The sequence below is a fragment of the Pagrus major genome, chromosome 13, assembly GCF_040436345.1.
Source record: "Pagrus major chromosome 13, Pma_NU_1.0".
In the NCBI taxonomy this organism is placed as follows: Eukaryota; Metazoa; Chordata; class Actinopteri; order Spariformes; family Sparidae; genus Pagrus; species Pagrus major.
The window spans coordinates 11277327-11300200 of record NC_133227.1 but is presented as its reverse complement, the minus strand read 5'-3'; the positions used below and the strand labels follow the sequence as shown (position 1 = coordinate 11300200).

The following is a 22874-nucleotide window of genomic DNA, read 5'->3' as shown; positions in this document are numbered from 1 at the left end:
CTCCCAACAAACCACAAAACCAGACAGCAAAGCAGATGCAGATCCAGCTGTTAGAGTTTCTCCAGAGATCAGCCTTTGAAAAAAAAAAGTGATTATCCAGCACTGTAGGGCAGAGACAGCAGCTAAAATCATGCAGTCAGAGTAACTCAAAAGAAATCTGATTTAATCTTTATTTTCAGCCCTCTGTGAATCAAGTTCATCACAATCTAACTTCCAAGTGTAGACCTCAACTCTCTTCACTTTAATCACGTAAATGTCTTTACTGATTACACATAAACTGCAAAGACACCTTTGTTTTATAGTGATGTGTGGATGACAGGTCTATCCATGGACACCGTGGGAAATCTGTGCATTGGGAGGTCCAGGTCATAAAAATAAACATTGTGATTAATATCAGATGAGCTCCTGGTGGGTGAAATAATACATCTCATTACCTGCACTATAAAAATTGATGTAAGAGAGTCTCTCCGTTACCAGAGCTGCGTGCAATTACACATGCGGCACATCGGTTTAACTTAATTATTATTAACATCTCTCCACAATTATTAGTTCTATAATATATAATATATGTAGATAATGGCATTTTTGGCACAAATTCATCAAAAGTCTCAAGTTCTTAAAGCTTACTAACAACTGATCCAGCTCCAGAGGAAAGGACGTCTCATTTCTCTGAAGACATATCGGTGTGATCACATATCCTCGCATGGTTTCCTCACACCTCTCCACGAATCCTCAGCGGGAGGGACTAAGGCGCAAGGAAAAGACGCAAGTGAGGCAAACGTGGATGCAATTTAAGGGAATTGGGATGTGCCCTGGGAACACACATGAGCAGGAAGTGGAAAATGACAACAAGACACATGAGGATATAACTACAGACTAAACCAAAAACTCAAGCCATGACAATCAACCATCAGTTGATAAAACAAAGTAAGAAGTAAATCAACTGCAAAGAAAGATGGAGGTTTGTCAGTTTGGCAGATAAACCCGCAGGACATCCTGCAGGAGTTTCTTCACATCAGCAGCACGACTGTGTATTGTGTATTATAACAGCACTACAGGTTCCTGAAAGTAAACACACACGCAGTCATACCACGAATGACATGTTTGGCCATGTACACAATTCACCGTCTGTATGAGTGTTTACAAAGGATGTTAACGAGGAAGTAACATAATCGCAATTACAAACATGGTTGTTAAGGTGTGTCTTGTTACACTGAATGTCGCTTTTGTCTGCTACAAGAGAGGTTAAATCATCTGCAGTGCATCGCAGGTCTTCACCTCTCAGCTGTGTTTGTGCCTTTTAACAAATGTTAATGCAAATATCGGACAAGTAATAAAGGCACGCCCTGCGGTTAATAGGACTAACAGACCGGAGTGGATTCATCCCCTGGAGACAATGAAAGTCTGCACAAACTTTCACCACAATCAGTGTGTGAGAAAGCCGTGATATGATATCCAAACTCGCTGCGATCAATCATGTAAAGGGGAAAAGGCCTTAAAACTGCAAATGCCAATAGACTAAAACTCTCCAACGTGACATATAGAGAATGTAGAGGAGGATGAAAAACGCTAATTAGCATGCAGCTAACATTTGCAGCCGTGTTTGTCATTTTGTCTGAAGTTTCAAGATTGCGTTGTGTTTTTATCTTGGAGAATCTGTATCTGACTCACTCTAAAGACTGATGTGCGTGCTGGTCTGCAGGTCGCCCTCCTCCGAGAGGACCGAAGGCGGCCCAAGGAGAGCAGCCCAAAATCCTAGGACCCCTGGAGAGGGTCTACCAAGAGATCGCCATCCTTAAGAAGCTGGACCATCTTAATATCGTCAAGCTGGTGGAGGTGAGAGCGTCTCTGTCTTTTGGTTATTATTGAGGACAAAACATTAAAGAGTTGCTGGGTTTCCATTCATAAACCAACCAATGCATAAACTGTCTATGACTCACTTAATGACGGGTTCACTGAATGAGCGTCTTACATTCAAAACGTTCAAGCATACATGGATGAGAATGTGTTCTCAGCAGTTTCCAGCCATGCTAGCAGCAGATCACCTGGGATGGCATTGTCAGATGTTCAGCCCTATTTCAACAACCATGGGATGGTATAGTAAAGGTTGTAGCCTTTGGGAAATTTGGGTCGGCAGATGTTGATATAATTCCAGATTTGGGCAGGAGAGGTCTGAGTTTACAACAAATGGGATTTGAGATGACATTCAAAGCAATCCTACAATAATTACTGAACATGAAGTTGTGATTTGGATGGAGCTTTGTTTGCATTAGCCACTAGAGGTCGCTGCAGACCGTGAGTAGTATATGTGTTCTGGCGACACAAAGGCTTCTGGGTAACGTTAGGGGTTCACTGTATGTTTTGAGATAAGCTCAGTCACGTACGACTGTGGATGTTAAACAGCGTGAGTCAGTGAACTGAAAACTAAACATTGTGGCACTTGCTGTTAATTATAATTTACAGCCATGTACCAGAAGTGCTGTTGATAAACACAATACAGATATTTAACGCTAACAACGATAGCCCACTCAAATAACTTACGCTATGTTCATTCCCACTCAAACAAAAGGAGAAACCTGAAGAAAGTGTCCAGACGTTCCTCCTCAGCTCTGCATGTAGTGAGTTTGTGGTTTTCTCATACATTGATTGCCATGAAAGTTCTTGCAGTTGTTCATTTTCCCCAGGGGATGAACCCTATAGATTCTGGTGGTCTCCTGTTTTGTTTCATTTTCCATCTAGTGGCATCATCAGGTTTACATTCTCTTTGTCAAATGCTTTGGTGTAGATGTGGTTTGGTATTTAGTGCTAATTATCAAAATGTGAGCGTTTGCCATTGCTAAACTAAGATGGTGAACATTATGCCTGCTAATCATCAGAGTGAGGGATGTCAGCGGTTGACCATTATTTGGTTAGCCGTCGAGAGGTTTGTGAATGGTTAAGGCATGTTGCTCTATCGCTTAATTTGCATACAGTCACACTGTCTGCTAACGGATTTGCTTAAGAAGTGTGAAGTCGAAAATGAAGCTGCTCAAGGAAGCTTAGTGAGGGAACATATCCTCCTGAAAGGGAACAAATTCAAATGTAAGTTTAAGTGTGTGTTGCTGTCAAGCGAGCCAGAGCGGACAAGCTAACGTTAGCTCTGACAGGTGACTGCTGGACAGCAGCGGACTAAAAGGAAAGCGCCTCTGTTTAATATCATTAACCGGTTAGTTACCAGATAAAGGTTGTCAGGCTCTTAAAAGAAAAATTAAATGTAACTGGCATCCCTAATCAGAATGCTAGCGTTAGCATGCTGACATTAGCATTTAGCTCAAATCACTTTTGTGCCTTAGTACAGCCTCACAGAGCCGCAGGAGATGGCATGGGCTTCAGATTCTTAATCCTGTTACATAAATTTCCAGCACGAATTGTGAAGATACACACACCTCTTCATCAGTGAATCATGTTCTACACACTGAAATGTGGCATTTCATAACCGATCCTCTGATAATAGCATGTGGACAACCGCAACAGGTCTAAGATGCTCTGATTCATGCCTCGTACTTGTGTCATATCATTTACATCAGCACAAAAAGGTGGATAAAACCCTGCTGCCAGGAAACATGTGGGAAGATTGAGATAGGCTTCCCCTCCAACACTTGCATCACGCTTCTGTCACTTGGACCTTTGTGATGTTTCGGTGATATCTTCTGGAAAAACAAATCTTCTACCCTGTAAATGGATTGTCAGCCCACGTTCACAAAGTGAGTCGGGGGAAGTTTAAAGGTGACAAGATTTAGAGGCGGCTGTTTATGAAAAATGATAGGCGATTTGGAAAGACGTGACTCAAGATGCCCGCCGCTCCCTTGTGATATTATCAGAGTGTTTTTCAATCTGGGCCAGATGGCGGGGGCACTGGCGGCGTGGTCGGGAGTTAAGCTCAGGGAGTCAGTCAGTAGGAAAGCTGTCTGGCTTGCTCGGGCGGAGAGTGTGCCAGAAATATGAAAGAGTTTTTTAAGTGAAAGCCGAGTACTTCTACTCCTCTGCTCACTCCTGCAGTGAAGAGACAAACAAACACACACACACACACACACACACACACACACACACACACACACACACACACACACACTCATCTCTCCCCTTATTTGTCCGCCCTCACTTTCTCTCTCATAATGGGCATATGTGGGCATCGGGAAAACCTGCTTTCCTCCTCTCCATCTCTCTCTCTCCCTCCTCATCCATTTAAGTGGGCCGTGCTCGGGTCGGGATCACATTCATTATGGGCGTCCAACTGATTCCTGTGAGACTGCAGTCCAGTCCATCTAATTATGAAAAGACTTTTTCTTTCGTTTTGAAACATTAAAGCAGACGCAGAGTGGAACAGATTAAAACTGATGAAAGTGATATGGTCATTTGTCACAGATGGTTGGGAAGAGAAAGTAAGACCGGCCCCATACTCGCCGAGGCATGCGATTGTTATGAGAGCGGCCACTTGATGATAATAATAATGAAATGAAGCTGAGGAATGAGAAATGCTGCTCACAGTGCTGCACGACAAAGAAATGACATGCACATGCAGAGCTCCACATGTGCAAAGACATGGAATGAACACAATGAAAGGGGAAAAAAAGGGAGAATAAAACCCAATGATAATTATAGCAAAAACACAGTAAACTACAACATTTTAAATAAAGTTTCGGGGGTTGAATCAACCCTAACCCTAACCCATTAAAATATTATCAATATGACCTTTTTGGCTAAAGTAAAGAGATAGAGACTTTTTTAGCTTCTGTTTTAAAAATCTGAAGCCAGCTGATATCTTTAGGTGTGTTTTCCATTGCCTTGGAAGCGTAACCGACAAAGGCTGCACCCCTATTTTCTCTGGCCTGTTTCTGAGAGCCTCCAGTTGAAACTCCAACAGATGATCGCAGTGGTGTTGAAGTCAAATAGTGACCAGGGGCGTTAGGAATGTGAATATTAGGAGGCGAACCTGAAATATTTCAGGAAGGCAGTGGGGAGCATTGTAAAAACCCCAAGCTCATTTCCCCATAAGCCAAGATACACTTTAATGCATCTTAGTCGCTGCATCAGTCGACAGCTACAAATAGATAACTAGCATATTAATGGTTTGCACACAAAAGCAGCTAATTTACTGTTGGAACAAAGGGAGAAAAACAGTCCGTAATGCAAAAATAACAGTATTTATTAAAGCAGACGTGTATGACGGTATGAGCAAACATTTACCCATCGCCTGTTTCACCGCCTGCTAAAACTGGCGTGAGTAAAGAGTGTTCCTGTTGCTTTAGAGCCGATTTCCTGCCCTTGTTTTTCCAGCACCGTGTGTACTCACTGTGGTAATTTAAATTAACCAGGATGTTGCATTTAGACGGATGCTCCAGATGGCCAGAGTGTCCTGTGGTTTCTGAACGCTGCGAGCTGTTGCCTTGAACAAGCAAAGCATTGACCATGTAGTCCGGTGGGAGCACCTGTGTTCATTAACCTGTCCACAGCTGCATGCTCAACCAGCCAAAGTGACGCTGCAGAGCGAGAGAGAGCCAGTTTTCTTCTGCTTTGCCCTTGTCAAAACATGGCACCTGCATTACCCACAATGCAGCTCGACCTCAGACAGTTTGGTCGGAGATTCGAGTGTGTTGTGCAGGTAGCAGCTAATGTAGTCTGGTGCCTCGAGCCTCAGGCAGAGTTGAGGAGTGGGGTACAGGGAGATTTTTTATGTAGTCTTTGTCCTGTGTCAAAAACGTGTTAGTCTTTATCATATTAAGTCAACCTTATCCTGTTTCTTATGAAGCCAAATGTTATTTGACTCAGTCTGGGCATTTTAGTCTCATCTTTGTCAAAGAAAACTGTAAATATTTGAGTCTAGTTTCAGTCAATGAAAAGTGTTTTAAGGCTTTTAGTCTTTTCAGTCCTGCAATTATATTAAATATTTCACTCCATCTAGCCTAGCCCAAACCATTTATGTTATTATTATTATCTGATTGAAAAACACAGGTTGAATTATTCTAATTTGCATTTCTTAAAAATCATGACCAGTTATTTGACCTACGAGCCTAAAAAAACTCTACAGCAAAGTGCAGTAACTACAACCCTCTTGTCCTTTCCTGAGAAAATCTAAATCTATCTTTTATTCTTATTTTATCACATCTGTGTGTATTTAATTGTCGTAATGTTTGCATGTTTAAAAAGTTGAAATGGATAAGAAAATAAGAAAAATGCTCAAGTATTATTTTGTGAGGTTTCATCTATTAAGGTGGTTTGATATATTTAGTGTCATTGTCTATTTTTATAATTATATGCTCCCATCAAATACAATCTAGTCCGTGTTAATAGACAGTGCAGTAACTACAATTACTGTGGTCTTGTAGTTACTGTAATTTTTGCATCACTTTATCTCTAAGATGGATCTTAGAAATGTCACAAGATAATACAAACATTTAAGAGTTCATAGCTCAATGGGGGCTGAAGGGGCCCCAGAAGATCACCTAGTCCCCGGGCCCCCGTAGCAGGTTAGTCCAGCCATGGACCTGCCAGACTGCTGACTGTGTTTTAATTTACAGCTTCCATCAACAGCCTTCCTGTTGAGAATTACACGTAGCTTTCATATGAGAACAAAGTTAAGGCCAAAAGGTCATTTTCATCATCACAGTTCCCTCATATAACTCTGCTCAGTCCTTTGTAAGGAAGAAAAGACTCGGTCCTGAATGCAACATATCAGCTTTTTAAAGGTTTAGTTTGATATTTTTCACACCCACCTGTATCTACAATATAGGACCTTGAGGTTTTTACTCATGATGATCATGTTACTGTTGCAGGTGCTGGATGATCCAGCGGAGGACAACCTTCACATGGGTAAGCAGACCATATTTTCTCTGTCCAAATCTTTCACTCTATTTTTTGCCCCTTGTCAGCCTTTGGCACTCGGCACATATGCCACCAACAAGTGTTCGTATAACTTATTCATAATTAAGATCACCCCCTCGCTTCCTTCCACACCACCTCAGGGTAGACACATTATGCAGAAAGCCTCCATCAGCAGTGCCAGGTCACAGTTAGTGTAAAACCTCAAAGACTTTTATGTGCTTATGTGCTCATTCAGCTAATTCAATGTTATGGTAACTGAATAATGTGATGCTGGGGCGTTGCCTCAGTGGTCAACCCCGGCTGAATGAATGAATGGATGGATGACTAAATTGTTTGTTCCTTTTTCCTTCTTCCTCCTTTTCCCTGACAGTGTTTGAGCTGATGCGTAAGGGGTGAGTACAGGACATGTCCTTTTCTTTAAATAATTTAAGGCTCACCCCCTCTCTTCCTCTACCTTCACCTCCTCACTTCTTCATCCCTCCGCCCCTGCCTCCGTATCTGCAGCGTTCTCCTTCATTACTCCGAGCCGGCACAGCGCGGGTGTTTGTTCCATCCCAGACTTCAAAGAGATTCATAATGTTCTTAGGTTTTCACAGTTATTACCAGTGGCAGTCAGCCGTGTAAATGTTTCACGTCCCGATGCATGAGCTGTTCCTTCCTACACCACAGAATGTTTGTGATGATCTAATGATATAAGATGTTTTGTTATTTTAAGCGACTGGAGGTGGGAGGGAGCAGTCGGTGTCATTTCACATATGTGCATTAATAAGTTATGTTCTCCTTTTAATGGGAAGCTATGCTCTGTTTCATCAGGAGAAGAGGTGTTTGCTGTCTTGTTGCCACTGGCAGAGACATGATAGACAGCTGAGCTGATTAATACAGCTGCTACTCATAAAACTTTTTATGCTTCTGCTACTACTGCGTCAGCTTCTATTGCTACAGCTACTAATACTGATTGTACTAGAACTCATTCTACCACTTAGTACTTATATTTGTACCACTAATGTTAACAGTGGGAGAAAAGTGTTACTAGAGCTGGCACTGTGACCACTTTTGCTGCTACTTGTGTTGCTACTAGTGTACTAATGTATAGCAAACACTTCCATAACGTGACTTGAGTTTTGACTTCAAACCTTTAATAGTGCGCTCAGACTTAGACAAGAAGTTAATGTTTCTGCAGGACCATCATTGCAACTGACTAAGCAACTAGGGGGGGAAAAAAGACTGGAAAAACAAACACATGGTAGAAGTTATCCTGTCAAACATGTTTTCAATGTTATGAAAGGGTCTTTTTTTAACCCACACCATGTTTTCCGAAACCTAACCAAGTGTTTTAGTTGCCTAAACCAGACCAAACAGCGAAGGAAAAACTAAAAAGAAGTGGAATGTAAAAGCTGAGTGTAGTGTCAAAATAATAAGTGTGTACTTATAATGTTCCCATCTGGATACATAGATTTCCAAAGCTGAAATGATTGTCATAGAGCAACACTCATTATGATTTTCCAGGAACAACACCAACACAGTGATATCAAATTCCCTTGAAATTGTAACTATTTTCCTGTGCGTTATTACTTTTCATAGACAATAGACAATAAACAATTACAGTATTGAATTGCCTGAAGAATTGGGTACTCTTTATTTTAAACCCTCTGTGCACTGTTTGTGTAAATGGGGCTGAGGGTAAAATTCATTGTTACAAAAAGATAATCAAGACCTACGATGAAATATATGATGAAAACAGTCATTAACTGGCAGTCTTGTCTTTCCAGAAGGCGTTTGGAATAATGTCATAGTTGTTTATTTATGTCTGTACACTCATCCAAACAGATACTCAGCTGTTTTTGGTGCTGTCGGGTTCTGGATCTACGTACAAAGAAGACATAATGGTCTTTATCACAGATTTTTGAGCATCAGTGATGTTTGATCAGGATTTGTACGGCTGCTTAGATGTTTGAATGTCTTCACATTTGGTATCAAATTCCTGTGCTAATAAGGAAACGGCTAATCTGTGGATTTGTCTGCCTCGCTCTGTATGTGTGTGTGTGTGTGTGTGTGTGTGTGTGTGTGTGTGTGTGTTTGCTCTCCTGCCTACGTGGATTTGCAGTCCAGTGATGGAAGTGCCCACAGACAGTCCTCTGTCGGAAGAGCAGGCGAGGTTGTACTTCAGAGACGTCATCCTGGGCATAGAGTACCGTACGTATCTCTGTCTTTGAGTCTGTGAAACATATCTGTGAAGGGAAACTGATTAATGCATTTTTAGTGATTCAAATCTCTGGTGCCCCACGCCCACTCACAGAGCTACGTGCAGCTTTAGTGTTTCTAGCGGCCAGAAAAGCATGAGATGTTCCTTTTTCTAAAGATATCCCTCTTTATCATACCCGTTATGATGCTCACAGTGTAAAAACAGAAACATTTGGACCACTGTGTCATATGGTAGAATTTTCCGTTTTATGTAAAACAACAAAGTGTTCTTGACCCTTTGTTTCCATGGCCCTGGGGTCTGGCTGCAGTACTGAGCCTCAGTTCAGTGAAACAGATTTTCTCAACTGTGTCCTCATTTGCTGCTCTGGCTCCGTTTCACTGGGCTACGAGCCTAATGATTAGGGATCAATGCTGCCTCTCTCTGAGCTTTGAGGTCCATCTTGAAAATAAGGCTGCAGAAACTTACAGAAACAACTACAGTACATGTCGTTTATACACTTCTTCAACAGAGTTACATGTGACAGCATGTCATCCCTTGAAACGAATGTGTAAACAGTAAAAACAGTAATGTCAAAAAGTACAGGTCATTTTTCACAGGACTGTTTTTTAGTGCGTACACCTCATGAGTCACAGGTTACATAAGTCACAGTGAGGCTTAGCTGTATTTGGTGCTCAGGGGTACTTCAGCAGGGCGGATGAGCCCGGTGACTCTGATTGAAAAGCTACAATCTGCTTCTTTCTATTGTTGGCCCTCTTGAAAATAAAACTGTGGACTACTTGTATATCTGTATAAAGTGTAGCTTGAGAGCAAGGACATATTTCCGAGCCAACATCATGGTGACTAACAACATGGGCCGAACGTCTTCAAAATGAAATGCATAAAAAAGGCATTTGGAAAAAATGATTATGAATCTGTGGTGTCAGATATATAAAATAACCAATAATATGATATATGCCCCTTTTCAAACGTCTGTTTATTTTTGACATTTGAACTGTGACTTGTCTACTGTGGTTGTGGTTAAGAAGTCATAATTAACAAAACAGTTAGCTGGAGCTATAACGATGTTAAAATTATTCTGATCTCAACAAACTGGAAGCTGCTGTAGATAAACAGACACAGTAACTAAACCTCTTCAAGTTCATTCATATTGTTAGCAGCATCGGCTAGCTCCTGTTGGCCCGAGCAACCCCCGAAGAAAGACGTGTCTTTTTCTAATGTTTATAGCAATTGTTGGGCTTGCTAGCTTCATAGGCATGTGGCTGGTGATCTGCTGGGAGATTAGAGAGCAGTGACATCACCGATGTCATGTAAAGAGTGATGACATAATCAATGTAATTATAAAATCATCATTGGGAAAAAAGGACATTTTGAAATTAAAGTGTCAAAAATGAAATCAAAATGAACTCCTTTAAAATGGTAAGTGGAGGCATTTTTATAGCACATTTCTATTCAATTGACTATTCAAAGCACGTTACAACACCTGTCATATTCACCCATTCACATGCACATTCATCAAATGATGCCAGAGGCTGCCATGCAAGGAAACACCTGCTCATCAGGAGCAATACAGCGCTTCCTATCTGACATTTCTATGCTCAGCTATTCACACACACTCTTACCGGTGAATCAGGAGCAGTTTGGGGTTCAGTATCTTTGCCGAGGATACTTCAACATGCAGCTGAAAAAAGGATTAAAAACAGAAGAATAGTAAAATATTGTGTTTTTAATTATGAGCTGAGTTTCAATAATTTCCTGATTTATTTGCCAAATTATTGTTTCGTTCATACGACTTTTTATTTTATAATTACTGATACAGTCATTTAATATTGAACAAGGGCTCCATAACAAACCTCCTAAGTCTGTTAGTTTTTATTTAGTAAACTCATAATGAGGCATTTGTGTCACAATGTAAGAGACAAATCATGTCTTCTAATGCCTAAATTAGCCTCAATGATAGATGTCACTTGCCATTCTGTGTGTGTTTTAAACTTGAGTATTATTAGTGCTAATCATGTTTAATTGCTAAGACCTTTATTAAGTCAAGTGTCTCATGTTTTAATAAGACCTCCTCAGACAAGAAGGCGACACTTATCCAATCAGTGAAGTGTCCAGGGCATAGCTCCAGACGGCTATTAAGTCTTAAGGCTGAGAGAAGCGCTTCACTTTCGGTCTTCAATGAACTGAAGTTGAAAGTATTCACATCATTCTTAAGGTCAAAGCAACGATTTGTTAATCGTCATAATCATGATCTTTGCGAAAAACATATTTTTATAAGAAAAATGCACCCTGATATCTTGAACTGAAACACAAAGAGCAACTGGCATGCAAAAATTTTTTTTTTTTTTCAGCCCCTCTGCTGGTGAGAGTCCAAGAATAACAGAATCATCATGATTTCTATTGTCTGGTTTGTGGCAGCTTAGATGTTGCAGTAGTCCTAAAATCTGACAGTTTACTTCCTGTTTCTTGTCCTCAGTGCACTACCAGAAAATTGTCCACCGGGACATCAAGCCTTCTAACTTGTTACTTGGCGACGATGGCCATGTGAAGATAGCAGACTTCGGGGTGAGCAACCAGTTTGAGGGCAACGATGCTTTGCTGTCCAGCACTGCTGGCACTCCTGCATTCATGGCACCAGAGACCCTTTCTGACACGCGGAAGAGCTTCAGTGGGAAAGTGAGTTAACTCTTCATTCATACATTAAAAAAAATTCATTCATACATTATTAGGCTTTTTTATCTATGCTCGTCAGTGAGTGTGCCCGAGTTTAAACTCCTGTGGTTACAGCAGCTGCAGGCCTAAGCCTTAAAGTCACGATTTGAAAACGAGAACCATTAAGCCAAGATGAGTTTTCAGACCTTTGCCGGCCCGTTAATCCAAAGAACAAATTGTCATTGTGAGTCTTTTCCCCTGTGTGTTAGCTGGGACTAATAACCAGGGAGCCAGTAATACAGCTGAAAAACAGGCCCATTACCAGAGTCAAGAAATGGAATGAGGCTATTGGTTTTACATGCCTGGTATTGATTTGGAAAAGTTTCACATCATTACACTGTTCCTGCAGTTTCTGCAGGTAATGATCCGTCATGTTTGTCAAGGATAACCCGACAATCGTCCGTAATAGCCCCATTCACACTGCCATTTCAATGTGGGAATCATGTGCCGATACTCCGCCTCGACGTCTGTGTGAAAGTTACAGATGTGGAGAGGGGGGACAGTTTGGCTCTGGCTCTCATCTGCCTCAGGAGGTAGTATCAAAGCTGCAGCAGAGGCGAGACGGCGTCTGTGTGAATGGAAAAGCCGGCAGCGTGGAAGAGGGTTGTGTCGATCCGATGGTGTTCATAGTCCGACAGCTAAACAGATCCTTCACTCATCAAATAAAAGAGAAATGTCCCACACTTCAACCCACAAAGCAACGTTACAGGACCAAACAACAGTAATGTGGTAACTTAGTTCAGTGTGAACAAACAAAGGCAGAGAGAAAGGCGAGCCTTGGTTGCGGCGATAATGCAGAGTCTATGTGTGAAAAGGGCTAATGATTGGATTGATTACCACCTGCCTCTACGATTTACTGTTTCCATCATTCCTACAGTGTGAGAGATCTTATTAGGCTTGTGAATCAACCCCACCTGCTAAGTTAAGAACAGTTAAAGGTTTACTATGCGGGATTTGTTGGTTGCTATCTGTAAACGTCACATTCAAAGTCAGCCCCTCTTCCCCGGCTCAACGATACGAGACGAGACAGAGAGAAAGAGTCTGCTTGTGTAAAATGTAATCATTCAATAATATGTCATTTAGCTTTGGGAACAATGCAGCATAAACATTCATGCCAATAAAGCTTATTTGAATTTGAATTTGAGAGAGAGCAGCTGTGGTCGTGCAAGCTAGAGAGTGAATGAAGAGGGGGAGCAAGTGTTTGTGAGGACAAAGCAGTGGAACAGAGAAAAACTGGAATTACTGCATCGCAGTTGTTTGCCTCTGTGCACCAGACAAGTAGCTGTTCCTGAGCTGTGGCATTGAGTCATGGCCACAGTTTTTTTGCAGAATATTATGATGCCACAGACCACAGTGACTTTGACCTCTGACCTTTGGACACCAAATTCTAATCAGTTCATTCTTGAGTTTTACTGTACACTTGTACAAAATTTGAAGAAATTCCCTCAAGGCATTCTTGAAATATTGCGTTTATAAGAATGGGACAGACGGATTGAAGGACGGACAGAAGGACAACCTGAAAACAAAATGCCTCCAGCCACAGCTGTCGCCGGTGCAGAGGCATAAAAACATTATTTTCTGAGGTACAGGCTTCATCCTGTCTATGTTTGCCTCTCTGCTCTCTGCTCTCTGCTCTTTGAGCGTGCGTGTGCCTAGCTCAGCCCTGCCTGCGGTCAAACAGACACACAGGCCTGCAGCTCTTTATACATACATTTATGCGTGCTGCTATTGGCAGGGGGCTTCGCACTCGCTGCCCAAAAGTTGACGACCAGAAACATCCCAAACACAGAAAAATACCAAGATAATACAGGCTGAGGGCAGCTGCCCTCTGTAGATACAGACACCAGCACCCTTTTACTGGGTTGTAAGTGATGAGTGAGAGGGATTACTTTTGGAGTGTTTTAGGAAAATCCTGCTTAGTATAACTTTCATAACCAAGAATCCTCCCATTCAACCCCCCTGGTCTCAACACTGACATCCTGTTCTCGCTCACTATCCATTATAGTGTCAGGTCATGTTCCTTCCTCCACTGGTTATCACAAATGGCAGACGGATGGATTCGCTCAAGGAAGGACCTTGAGTGTCCATAAAAGAGGGGCCAGAATAGAATATTTGATAGCAGACAGAGGGGATGTAAGAGGCGTTCAAGTGTCTCAGCCTCAAGCTTTAGATAAATATTATGCAGTCATACTGGCCCCCTTTTTCTCTGATTAGTCGTGTTTTCTAACCTGATTGGGATTTGATGTTTAAGCTGTATTCCACAGAGCTCTGTGTCCATTATGCACCACCATTTGTGCATTTGGTGTAATTCAGCAGTGAAATATTTAATATCTGAAACTCATATGTCGCTTAAACCCCCTCAGCTCTCAGTCCCAGCAGTGCATCAGGCCATTACAACATGTTAGTCATACAGCTCAGTGCCTGATAAGAAATGTCTGTGACATTCAGATAGATTACGCAGGTGAAGAGGGCAAGTTTTATAATTTTATATCTATCAAGGAATAGAAATGGATTCCTCTGAGAGCTGCTCATACAGGAAGGGAGAGGCTGAGGGGAAGACAAAGAGCCTGATGGATCGCTGCGTTGCCTCCACCTGATCACACACATCCATCTCCAGTGTATCAGACGGTAGACGTCCCCAAAAAACAGGCTTAAAATGTCCCATAAATCACCGGAGGCAGTCTGCACTGACTTCGGTCAACGTGTTTGCTTGTGCGAGTAGGTTTTTGGACCTCTTCAATGTATGTTTATCAGTGCGTTTGCCACTATGTCACATTTAATGTTACTTGTGGCACTTTCTTGAAGGCGCTGGACGTGTGGGCCATGGGAGTCACTCTCTACTGTTTCGTCTTTGGGAAGGCAAGTCTGCACATTTTTCTGTCTCTCAGTCACTTATCAACATCTGGTCCACAAAAGGTAACAGTGAAGTGTTTATTTCACGGACACCCATGCTTGTTGGTCACAGCACCTAGTAGAAAAAGCAATCTATCACGATTCTTTTTTTTTACATTTGCTGTTGTTGTTTTTCTTGGCTGTCTTTGGAGATAAATATTTTCTCAGTAATTCAATGTACCTTCCTTGTGTTTTTCACTGTCTTTCTTCTGCTTCACCTGCAGTGCCCATTTATTGACGAGTACATATTGGCTTTGCACAATAAGATAAGGACCAAGCCTGTGGAGTTCCCAGAAACGTAAGTCAATCTCCCGTGTCCTTCCCTCTCCTCCAGTTTATTAAACGAGACAGCATCGATGTTCCAGCCACCTGCAGTCCACAGCTGTTGTCCTCGCCGTTTGTTATCTTCTGCATCTCAGTCGCCAAAAAAAACAAAACGTTTTCTTCTTTTTTTCAGTTGCAAATTACACCTACAAGAATATGAATATGCTGCCACAGCAGCCAGTGCCAGCACACAGTAAATGTCACCTGCATGTGATCAAAACAAGCATTGAGAAAGCAAACAGGGGCATCAGTGGCTTGGACATATACGAATGCAAGCCACTGTGCCCCTATCTCCCCTCTGCCATGAGTTTAAAAAACATGGAAGAGAAGAGAGAGAGAACAAACAGAGACAGGAAGCCAGGAAGAGGCTGACAGTGGGGATAGACTGAGGGAACACTGATCAAGTATAAACACGGAAAATGTGACGGGGCTGTGAGTGGCAGTCGGAGCGTGTGTCATGTTGTTAGTGGTAAGTGTTTTCCGCCAGAGACAGTGGCCGTGCAGAGAGCTTGTTCATTAAACATCAGCCTCATCCTGAACAGAATATCACATCTCACTAATGGACCCATCTACACTCTGAACCAATCAATGACAGTTAGCTGCACCATGTTGTTAGCGCTGATAGAAACATTATCCTGTAGGGAGGTGTGGTTACTTTAATGCTGCCACTGTCACTGTGATCAATGACTGAGCTCACATCAACTTATTTTGCTTACATACATATCTATCATAATAAATCTAACCCAGATGCATCTTTTATAAGCATGGGAAACTATGGTTGTTTTGATTATCTTACCATTTCAAATATTTCAGAGCACTGACATCACTTGTAGCTCATGAAGTCCCAAACAGGACAGAATGTCCTCTGAATCAGTGGCTACCGAACTTTTTTTGTCAGACATGCCCCTAACAACCCTGGAGCCTACTGGAATCCATCATTTAATCCCTAACTATTTAAATGTTTCTCCGTTCATTTTATAATTTATTTGACAATTTGTGCTTTTTTATCCATTACTTTTAACTATTTTAACCATTTATCTCTTTTAATTAACTATTTTAACCATTTATCACATTTAGCTAACTGTTTTTGTCTCGGAATCAGAATTCCTTTATTAGTCCCGCAAACGGGGACATTTTTGCGTCATAGCAGCCAAAGGACAGTTCAATATAACAATAAACAATTATCATAGTAAAAAATAAACAATATAATAAAAGGGTAAGAAATAGAAATAGAATCGTATATACATAATATATACATTGTAATTATAAACAGTGTGGGCAGTGTATTGTTATTAATAAATAATAAATATGAGTATGAAAATTGCCCAGCCAATGCAAACCAAAATGAGTAAAATGAGAAATGAGTTATGTTATTGCTTATCCATTAGTTTTCGCTCAATATTTCAGCTGTTCATCCATTATATTTATCTACTTCACATGCATCCATTCTTTAAGCTATTTCACCATCTGTCCGTCTCTTTTAGCTCACCGGCTATTTTACCTGGTTATCCTTTATTTTTATCTTTCTATTTGAACCATTGATCCATTACTTTTTGCTACCTTTCACAACTTCTTAGCTCAGGTGCTAACTAGTTTTCACACCATCTCAATCACAACGTGTAGTGCTCAAATATTCCAGCTGACTTAATATAAGATTGCCTTTTTTAATTGGATTTTTTCTTTTTTTTTCAAATTAGTTGAGCTACTCCACAACTTTCCCATGAGCCTCTAGGCAGCTGCAGATGTGCCCCCATGGGCACGAGCAGCCCTGGTTGGGAATTACTGCTATACATTGTTTTCAGTGACTTGAAAAGCCAATTATTTTTTATTGTTTCATTATATTTTCTTCATCATCGCCTACATTAGGGTTTGGTAGTTAAGTGCGTAACAAGAACATAGGCACTTAAATTATCCACGGGTCATCATCATCATCGGTGTCATTCATTCTGCTGCTCAGTTGAGCAAACATTCAATTGCATGTTGAGTGAAAGTGACAAGTGACAAGTTTTCTCTCAGAGGTTAGAAAATTAAACCTTCTGTGTAGTTTCTTTCTGTCTGGCAGGCGACAGAATGGGCTGTCACTTTGTTCCTGTGTCCATTGAACACAGTGGCAAACTGCACGGGAGATAAATATCCTGCTGCTCGCTTTAGTATGAATATTTTAATACAGTAAATTAACTTGTCACTTTTGTTTTTGATTTATTGTTATTAACAGCCTTAATACTTAGAAGTTAGTTATAACAGAAGATCAATTTTACCTTAATCTCCTGCCATCTCTCAATCTGGCACATGGTAAAATGTTACTATGAGGCACTGAAAAAAGCTTTAAAGGGCTCATTTTCTCTCTCCTTGATTGTATTCTGACATTTGCATTTGACATTCAGATGTTAGCCTCACATAAAACCAAAAAACTGGTCTAAAAAATTGTCCCACACTTTGACTTATGAGTAAAATACAATTCTAGTAGAGTATAGTAGCTGGGCCATGGATGACCATGGTGTCCATGTTCTCAACATGTAAAGCATGTATACAAACAATCCTGTCTCATTATCTTGTTTCTGTGCAGGCCAAAGATCAGCGAAGAGCTGCGGACTCTGATCTTGCGGATGCTGGACAAGAACCCTGACAACAGGATCACCATCCCTGAGATAAAGGTAACATGGAGGACAGAACAGATGTCTAATGAGACCATGGGGTTTGTCGCAGCTAACTCGGGCATGATCGTAATGAGGATTTCATTGTAAATGTTTTAACACAACATGATTTGGCTTTCCTCTGATGTGATTGGCTCAGAAGACTCTGACCTCACTGCGGTATATACAGTAGGGTTCATTAGGCAAGCTGTGTAGCTGCAGGGCATGATGAAACATGTCTGTCTCTACGGAGGGCTGCGCTAAACTCGGTGAGGTGCAGGGAGGTCCAGGGCCGGCCATGGACACATGTCGGTCCCCACTCCCCACCGCGTTTCCATGACACAGTCTAATCATGTGTCAGTGAGTCACCAGAGACTCTGTTTGTGTTTATGGAGCAGGAGATAATTAGGCTGTCAGACATCATGCATACCCAAGATGCCGCTTTGTTAAACCCTTTAAAGTCAGTGGAGATAACAAACAATTGATTCATGAACTACAACAAGTTTTGAATTCAAGTTATGGTACAAAAATAAACTTGCAGGGACGTGGAAGTAATTTTATTTCAGAGCCCTTATGAAAGCAGGAAGGGGAATCATGACATAAACAACACAGGGAACAACTGTGATAGGTAAATAATGAATGCATATTCTCACATGTAAGCGTACAAACACCTACACACATATATTCTTGTCATTTACTTTTTCACTAATGTCTATTGATGCCCACTGATCCTAATATCTGAAGGAGCTGCAAAATTATCTGTGATGTTAATGACTGATGATTGTATTCATCTCTCAAGTCCTGGATGTCAGAGCCTCCACCCCAGCATGTGAATGCAACATGACATTTTGTGGATAAGTCCGGAGAAAATCCTGTTCACTGTGGCCAACCAATTTCATGAAAAGACCCAAACCAACACTGAATCAATCCAACTAATAAGTATAAACACGGATTACAGGGAATGACGTGTTTGTGGAAATCCAGGAAACACCAGCCTCCTGCTGTGATGATCACAAGGACAGCAAATCTCAGATGGAGAATAGTTCCCAATAAAAGCAGTACTTTCTCCTGTTTGAGTAGCATTTGAAGAAAACTACTGTGCCCAGCTGTTTTAGGACATTACTGAGTCTTTTTTTTGGCAATTGAAGTTGATCTGCTCTTTAAAGATCTTCAGTAGGAATGAATGGGCTGCAGCTGAGAGCCACAGGCAAGCTGGGGGAGTCAGTATAGAGAGACTGACTAGCACATTGTTGTTTTTGGCCATTTTGTGAGATTTGTTGACAATAACAAACAAATTGTGATGGGTTGTCAGTCTCAAGCTACTGTCAGTCTTTGCAGTTGGAGCATAAAAATAAGAAATCCAAACAGATGGCTGCCTATCTGGTAGAAAATGCCCAAGTATGAGTCCAAACAGTGCTGCTGTCTTTAGAAAATGATCAATAATAGCGTAAAATATACATGCACAGAGCCAGGGGTCCTATACCTAAGAGATACAGGTACAGTTACTTTATTTTACCAACTATGGCTCCTAGCTGCAGTGTGTAACAGTTGTGTCTCCATGTTATGACACTATCGTATGTCTGTGTGTCTGTGTGTGTGTTCAGATGGACCAGTGGGTGACCCAGGGAGGCACCGACCCCTTGCCTCTGGAGGAGGAGCACTGCTCTGCGGTGGAGGTGACCGAGGAGGACATCCAGAACTCAGTCAAGTTTGTTCCCAGCCTCTCTGCAGTGGTAAGGAACCCTGACTACCTCTATTCACCAAGCACTTTGTGGCAAATTGATGTATTTACGCTCATCATTTCCAGGAGATGAAGCCCTAAGAGGAGCTGCATCCCTCTTTTGAACTGTAATTGTGACAAAATGCAGCCACACAGAGTGATTTTACATTTTGGGAGGCAGCCTGGTTCACCTTCACAGATGGCAAGGCTACCTCTTAACATTGCTCATCACTGAAATCTAAAAGAAAAAAGAAAAAGATATGAAAAATACTTTAAGTGCCTCTGTACAGAAGAGGTAGCTGAAGGAATGATTCATATAAACTAAATGAAAAGGAACAACTTCCCTTTGGAAACAAGCTCAAGTTCTGGCAAAGGTATGCACAGTAGTATAAGAGCGCTTCATAAAGGAAAAAAATTACATTAAGGGGATAGTTCGGGTCTTCTGATGTGGGGTTGTATGAGGTAACTTACCCCTGGTCAGAACGTCAGCTCTCCCCCTGTGTGGAGAAGCAGCGAGTAGTGCCGGCAGGAAGGGGGTCATTGTACTGCTGTAAACCGTACCAGCAGCAAGACCATCGAACAGAAGTCCCACCTAAAATATATATCCATGTACAACATTTGTGGCGCTTTACATTGCCATCAGACAGCCTTTTCCTTTGGCAGCGTAAGTATTCCTACGCACAAGGGCAGCTGTACCTGTGCCGTTTACTCTACCAGACTCCATTTGTCAACTAAAGTTAGCTAGCCTACTGTTGCTCTCTGTTAGCGGAGTAGAGACAGACACTAAGACAAGGCTCTCCAGGACGTGCATACAGTCCAGAATGTTGCAGCAAATGTTGAGTCCATCACAAAGAAATCCACAGACCAGCATTAAACAACTCAAACAAATCATCCACAGGCTTGTATGGGCAGGCCTCAATTGTCACGTCACATTAAAATAAATAAATCAAAATAAATGACAAAGTGATTTAAACATGTAAATTGCTACAAATTTTCTTTACATATATTTTTCCTTTTGCACATCTTTATAACCATCCTGTGTTTGTAAATGTTTCAGATCTTGGTCAGAGCCATGCTGAGGAAGCGCTCCTTCAGCAACCCCTTCGAGTGTCCAAGCAGGAGAGAGGAGCGGTCCATGTCTGCGCCCGGCAGCCTGCTCATGTAAGCACACAGTCCAGCTGCCTGACAGTCATCCATGTCCTGATCTCCCTCGTACACTTAATGCCTGCAGGTCTCATCCATGAGGATAAAAACCAAAAGTCAAACCCCACAGGCTCATTCTGATTGCAGAGATTGGTGGAGACTGGTACATACGGTCGATCGGTACTTCACACCTGTCTCGTCTTTCTGCTGTATCAGGTTAACTTACATTCATCGCTGCAGCAGCTGCTGCTGCTGCTCCGGGTTGCCATAGCACCATAATTCATTCTTTCATTGTATGCAGTTGAGCTTACAGCTTTTATAAGTGTTTCTTTGTGTGTTGCTTTCAGCTTTAAAGGGTATAAGGAGAATGACAGAGATTCACTAGGGCCTCGGGCTGACCTTGGACTCTCTCTGACATGATTTGAAAGCATCACAGAGGAAACGGCCAATCGCCTCATCCCGTTGTAGTACCAGTACAGTACAGTACAGCCGAGGGCAAATAGGAGCAACTATAGCTGTTCCCTGCTGTCGTGCAGGTGCCCTTGGACAGTAATCTGTTTTATGTGTCCAGCAGACTTTGTCATGAAGACGGGCCACAGTAGGTCACACTCTAATCTCCTATTGTGAGGGTTTAATGGGATGATTTTTCCTCTTATCTAGGCCGAGGTTTCCCCTGTTGCACTGCAGGCAGGCGCAGAGCTGCAGTCTAAGGTGAAAGTGTTTTCAGACGACGTGGAGGGAGTTTAAAACAATACTGCCCCCTGCTGGATAATAAAATACCAAAGGCTTTGTACAGCTAAGGCTCACAGCAGCATGAAGCCCTGAGATGAAACGTTCACTGTGTTCATCAGCTTGTTGTTTTCTCTGATTCTTGAGCTTCTTGCAGTCATGAATAATAACCCTTGTTGATTAATGGGGGGGCTATAAAAAAAGCCCCTAAACAACCACCTTATGGCTCACATGGAGCATTTTACCATCTGTGTCATTGTGAGGCATTAGCAATGCACACATATGAGTCCATCAACAACACGAGCAGCCTCAGGAGATGATCTACTTCAAGACCCAGCTGCTGCTGAAGCTTTCAACATTTTTCAAAATGGCAGGTGAAGAGGTGGATGTCTAATGGTGGAAGATAGTTCCAAATTAATTTCCTCCAACTTCATGTAAAGGAGAAAACAAATGTGCACAGTCATGGCTGTAGGGTGGTTTGTGACAGAAATAATAATGTATGGGTCATGTGGGTTCCTATCACCCTGACAATGATGTCATCTTTATTCACATTAAAAAATAATGATCTAATTAGTGTAGATACTATAGTATTATCTTTTACTGTAGTATTGCGTCCTCATATAGTTGTGAGATCATAAAGAGACAAGTTTAAAAAAGCTCCAAAAATACTGGATCCTACGTTTCCCAGAATGCACAACATCTTTTTAACATCTAAGTACCCATTCTCAGTTTGTAACTGAGGCTTTATGTCAAAGATTTGTAGTTTTACAGTCCAAGCTGAGGTATCTATGATGACCTCACCAGGGTTATTTTCTAAGACTTGATGAAACGTCTTCTCAGCCACAGAAGATGTTATGCAAGGGATGAAACCAAAAGAACAGAAATAATAAGACCATTAAAATGTATGTTGTTGTGTGTTTTGAGATCATGATAGAGAGTTATCACAAGCAACATCTCTGTTTCCCTGGCAACACCTGGTGGTTTGACTAATACCTGCATCAATCATTAAGGTTCGTCTGCAGTGGAAACACTGTTCACTACTCCAGTAAATAGGATGAGCCTCAGATACGACTCGGCAACAAGAGAACAAAAACCTCGTCCAATCAGCTCAAAGGACTCTTTGGCTCAGCTATTAGCCGGAACGCTAACATTATGCTAGCAGGATTTAAAGTCAATAACATGGTGTACGGTTGAAAATGGTTAATAAAAGTTGCTTACAGCTGCTTTAACTCAGAGTCTGAAGAATTTCATCAATTATGATTATGATTATTTTCCTGGACTGGTGTTTAGGCTCTAATATTGAAGCTAGCACCTAGTTTATCAAGAGCAAACACTGAGTTTCACCTGAGATTTGAACTAATACCTGGAACAATCATTACAATCCCATACGGTTATATGGTGTATAGGCGGAGGTCATCTCCACCTCCACCATGTCTTTGACCCACTCAGGTGACCTTTTCCCCGTCTGTGACTTTTCCATCTTTTCTCCCACTTTGCTGCAGGGACTCGTGGCCCTTCCGGCCCTCTTTTAAACTTCACCCCTCACTCAGGTAACACTTTGTGCAATACAGTCTGCAACACGCCGCTGTCTGTCCAACATGTACCAGCCGCTGCGCCCATATCATCATCTTTAGACCGCTCAACTCTCGCTTTACCCCCA

The 22874-nt window shown here is 41.7% G+C and overlaps 1 protein-coding gene across 1 annotated transcript in view; it reads left to right on the top strand.

The window, feature by feature from the left end:
- Positions 1-22874, top strand: part of camkk1a (calcium/calmodulin-dependent protein kinase kinase 1, alpha a) — a 70360-nt gene that overhangs the window by 41235 nt on the left and 6251 nt on the right. The window contains exons 6-16 of the mRNA XM_073479722.1: positions 1703-1836; positions 6813-6849; positions 7232-7253; positions 8966-9054; positions 11538-11737; positions 14579-14632; positions 14890-14963; positions 17556-17643; positions 19227-19355; positions 20400-20503; positions 22717-22764. Of these exons, the coding sequence (XP_073335823.1) occupies positions 1703-1836; positions 6813-6849; positions 7232-7253; positions 8966-9054; positions 11538-11737; positions 14579-14632; positions 14890-14963; positions 17556-17643; positions 19227-19355; positions 20400-20503; positions 22717-22764 (979 nt within the window). The remainder of the gene's footprint in view (positions 1-1702; positions 1837-6812; positions 6850-7231; positions 7254-8965; positions 9055-11537; positions 11738-14578; positions 14633-14889; positions 14964-17555; positions 17644-19226; positions 19356-20399; positions 20504-22716; positions 22765-22874) is intronic.